This window comes from Kogia breviceps, chromosome 9 (genome assembly GCF_026419965.1).
Source record: "Kogia breviceps isolate mKogBre1 chromosome 9, mKogBre1 haplotype 1, whole genome shotgun sequence".
NCBI classification, from domain to species: Eukaryota; Metazoa; Chordata; class Mammalia; order Artiodactyla; family Physeteridae; genus Kogia; species Kogia breviceps.
Window position 1 is genome coordinate 50,932,103 of NC_081318.1, and position 4,854 is coordinate 50,936,956.

General features: G+C 39.2%; 1 protein-coding gene across 1 annotated transcript; it reads left to right on the plus strand.

The window, feature by feature from the left end:
• The first annotated feature begins 322 nt into the window (after positions 1 to 322).
• On the plus strand, positions 323 to 4,107 carry NPVF (neuropeptide VF precursor). The gene is made up of 3 exons (XM_059075058.2): positions 323 to 460; positions 1,640 to 2,046; positions 4,056 to 4,107. Exons 1-3 carry the CDS (start codon positions 323 to 325, stop codon positions 4,105 to 4,107), a joined length of 597 nt encoding a protein of 198 aa, XP_058931041.2.
• Positions 4,108 to 4,854: the final 747 nt, after the last annotated feature.

A 4,854-nucleotide genomic window follows, 5' to 3' on the forward strand; every position in this document is an offset into this window, starting at 1 on the left:
ATGAAGCATTCTGTTTGGAATCTTAATGACAATGGCCCCAAACTTATCTAATTAAATGCTCCTTCATAATGAAGAAAATTATTTTCAAAGTTAATGAATTTGCAAGTAGAAACGTTGCTGTCTTCCTAGAATGAATTACCCACATTCCTTACATACATATTTCAGTTAAACACTAATTAACATCGGTGCTTAAAACAGGTGGGATTGAGTTCACTGTGAAAGTGAACTTTCCTTTGTTTTTGGACAGGATAAAAAGACCACAATTTCCCTTCATGTAGACACCGGGCTGCACATATAAACTTAATTCTAGATTTTGGACAAAATGGAAATTATTTCATCAAAACAATTCATTTTACTGACTTTAGCCACTTCAAGCTTATTAACATCAAACATCTTCCGTTCAGATGAATCGATGTTGCCCAATCTTCACAGCAAAAAGAATTATGACAAATATTCTGAGGTAAGTTTTTTAACTCTGTCTAACATGACTAGCATAAACTACTGAACATTTGTCCTGAGTCCAGTGCTTTTGTAAGGAGTAAGGAAGAAGTTGTGTTTTGTTTTTTGTCACACTTCAGCCTTCCCATGGCAGTGTATGGCTCTAACTTGTATTTGGTAGCACAACAGCACACAGCCTGGCCTTTCATGACCATTTTAGTGCAGAGTTTGATACTTTGCAAGCATAAGGGGCATTAATTTTCTATTTGACTCAGAAGTGCACAGTTGTAATAAGTAGTTGCAGAAATAAGTACTGGATACATTTCAGCTGGACGTTTGAATTGTCTTTCTCTATCAAAGCAAAATGTTTATCCCTAGATGGTGGAATTCCACGTTATTTTTATTTTCTTCTCTATGCCTTTATATAATTTCCCAAATTTGCTGAAATGAGTAGGTATTACTTTTTACAATCAGAAAAATTATTTTAAAATCTTCATATGGACAAACTTTCATGGTAAAACTAAATCCAATTAAATATTTGCTGTATTTTAAGTGGTTGCTTTAAAGTTGGTATAGTAGTGGTGTAGTAACCTACAAACCAATCGGTGTTTTACTAATATAATTTACATACTGACAAAAATACAATCAATTTCTTGAGAAATGCTTTTAGCGTGGAACTCTGAATATGAGCAGGTAAAAAAGAAGTCTCCTCCAGCTGTACCCCAAAATGTGGCTAGCATCTCTGCTTTCATGAGCCACCACTTTGGCTTTCAAAGAGGAGGGAAGCAAGAGACATGGAGAGGCAGTGGAAGGTGTCTCTAAAAGCAAAATATAAAAACCTATGAAATATTTCATAAACAACATGAATCAAAACTGAAGGAGAATAACTGCAGTAAAATAAACTTTGGCCTCATTTCAATACTTCATTACGTTCTTGCTGCTCGAACACATTGCTGCATGCACTGTATATATTTTATCAATATTTTATAGTTGTCTTACAATAGTCCAGGGACGGTGAAACTAGATTGCTTTAAGAAGCTTAATACAACTTATTTATTTTAAAAATTCTGCACAGGAAAGCACAAACTTTGTTCATAGCTTTAACAATTCTACAAATTAAAGTCTGGATTTAACTTAATTTGGGGTTTAAATCCATTGCTTATAATAATAATGTTATTTTAATGGTTATTTCTAATTACAGCCTAGAGGAGATCTCCGCTGGGAAAAAGAAAGAAGTCTCAATTTTGAAGAGTTAAAAGACTGGGGTCCAAAAAACATCATTAAGATGAGTACACCTGCAGTCAACAAAATGCCACCCTCAGTAGCCAACTTGCCACTGAGATTTGGGAGGACCATGGAAGAAGAAAAAAGCACTGGGGCAATGGCCAACCCGCCTCTGAGATTTGGAAGCAATACAGAGGACAGCATCTCGAGACGTGTTCCTAATCTGCCCCAAAGGTTTGGGAGAACAACAGTAGCCAAAAGTGTCACCAAGGCACTGAGTGATTTGCTCCAACAATCCATGCATTCACCATCTGCCAATGGGTTACTTTACTCCGTGACCTGCCAGCCCCAAGAAATCCAGAATCCTGATCAAAAGAACCTAAGGTAAATACTTGAATACCAATTAAAATGCATAGGCAGGGCTTCCCTGGTGGCGCAGTGGTTGGGGGTCCGCCTGCCGATGCAGGGGCACGGGTTCGTGCCCCGGTCCAGGAGGATCCCGCGTGCCGCGGAGCGGCTGGGCCCGTGAGCCATGGCCGCTGAGCCTGCGCGTCCGGAGCCTGTGCTCCGCAATGGGAAAGGCCACAACAGTGAGAGGCCCACGTACAGGAAAAAATAAAATAAAATAAAATAAAAATAAAATAAAATAAAATAAAATGCATAGGCAGTTATGTAGAGCTAATCCAGAAAGTTTAAAAAGGCTTACATGTTTTCAAAAGAAGTTTCTAAGAAAGTTAAGTTTCTTGGAAGGCAAAAGGAAAAGGCACAGGGAAATAAACACCTGTAAATTAAGAGCTATAGAAGGTCAGTTATAAACATGACTACAGGTATGAAATAATGAGATAGCTTCCCCTAAGCCACATATGGGCATCCCTCTCATTACTCTACAGCCACTCACCAAGTAGTAATAGGTGATGACAGAATTGGGAATTCATGCCTATGACATATTGTCCAACGTTTGACCTCTCTAGCATAAAAGGTCCCGCATGAGGGAGCTGCCTGCAGGTACAAAAGACACCATCTCAATAACCCAGGTCTCAAATTCAGAAGATCTTTTTCCTCAACTTTAAATCAAAATTTCTTTTTCCAGGATCTCATTTTATAAATAATTCCTGTTATTATAAGCATTCTTTATACTGATATGTATTTATTGAATTATCTACTAGTACAAATCAGAGCACAAGCTACCACAAGAGGTTCAAACATTTGATAAGCTACCTACCTATTATGTTCTAGTACAGAGTATATGTTTAAAAAAATTTTTATATAAAATTGAACCTGACCCTTTAGTTAAGACCTGAAGGAGGGCTTCCCTGATGGCGCAGTGGTTAAGAACCCGCCTGCCGATGCAGGGGATACGGGTTCGTGCCCCGGTCCGGGAAGATCCCACATGCCGTGGAGCGGCTAGGCCCGTGAGCCATAGCCGCTGAGCCTGTGCGTCCGGAGCCTGTGCGTCCGGAGCCTGTGCTCCGCAACGGGAGAGGCCACAACAGTGAGAGGCCCGCGTACCACAGAAAAAAAAAAAAAAAAAAAAAGACCTGAAGGAAATAAGGAGGCAGGTTGTGACATCTTATCAGTAAGAGCTTCTCAGAGCACTCCTGATTTATTTTTACCATGGTACTTATCCTCATCTGACATATTATATATTTAGGGTTCATCCTTTTTACTAGAATTTCAGTTCTATAAATCCCATAATTTTTGTCCATTGTCATATTCCCAATGCCTAGAACTGTCTGGCAGGTAGTAAGCCCTCAATATTTGATAGGATAAATGAAATGATATGAGAGGCACTAATAAGGTCTTATAGAGATTCAAAAATAAAAGAATGTTTCTTCATGTGGGAATCCAGGGATATTTCATGAGCTGGACTTTTAATGGTGACTCCGTTTTGAACATTCAGAGACTAGAGGGAAGAGAGAGGGTATTTTCAGGCAAAGAGAGGAGTATGAAGAAAGGCACTAAAGAAAGGTGAGCCAAGAAGAGCTGGGGCGCAATCTGGTGAGAAGAGGAAAGAAGACAAGAAGGGTGGGGTAAGAGCAGAGGGTGCAGATATTCAGAGCCACATAAAATATTCTGAATGTTGTTTATCAGGAAAAGGAGAACCACTGATGTTTCTGCTGAGGTCCTGAGATATTGTACAGGTAGAGGTTGGCAACTCATCAGATGTTGGGAGTGGGGCGATGAGGGAGAGAGATGAGTCAACAGGTAACATTGTCATTCTAAGTGCCCATGACAAATTCAGGATCCCATCAACATCTCACTCATTTCAAGTGCAACACAATTCAATTCAGGTATAATTAGGCAATTAGGATCATGACCTACATTTGCATATGCTTTCTTTTACATGCTATTGTTGTGATGGATGAGAATATTTTGTACTGCTTACATTTTAGGAGACTGGGATTGAAGAAAATAGATGATGCAGAATTGAAACAAGAAAAGTAAGAAATCTGGAGCCTGTTCCTAAAGACGACAGAAAGCTGTAACAACTCCGAGGTGAAGACAACAAGGAATGAAGTCATTGCCCTCTCTTAATAGATTATCGTTCACAGCAATTTTTCCTTCTCAGTACAGCTAATATATTGAAAGTTAAAAAAAAAAGTAAAGAATATTGTAATGTAAAGATGAAGTGAAAGATGAAATAATTTTGTCTAAATAAAAAGAGCTTAGGGGCTTCCCTGGTGGCGCAGTGGTTGAGAGTCCGCCTGCCGATGCGGGGGGCATGGGTTCGTGTCCCGGTCCGGGAGGATCCCACGTGCCGCGGAGCGGCTGGGCCCGTGAGCCATGGCCGCTGAGCCTGCGCGTCCGGAGCCTCCGCAACGGGAGAGGCCACAACAGTGAGAGGCCCGCGTACAGAAAAAAAAAAAAAAAAAAAAAAAAAAAAAAAAAAAAAAAAAAAGCATTGAATATACTTAAGAAGCCTCTAGTAATGGGGAGGAGAGGAGAGAGACTGATTTGCCACATCACTATCGTATGAACACAGTCACACTTAAGTAAAAAATTAAATAGAGGAGTAGCCTGGCAAATTTTATGATGAATATTAAATAATTTAACAGAATAACATGTTTGACAAATAAATGAACATGAATAATAAATTATTTACAAATATTTTTATACACCTATTTCTGCCACTGCATCAACTGTTAGTGAATCCGTGATAGACTGAAAAATTTTTTAAAAGAAAGATAAAAG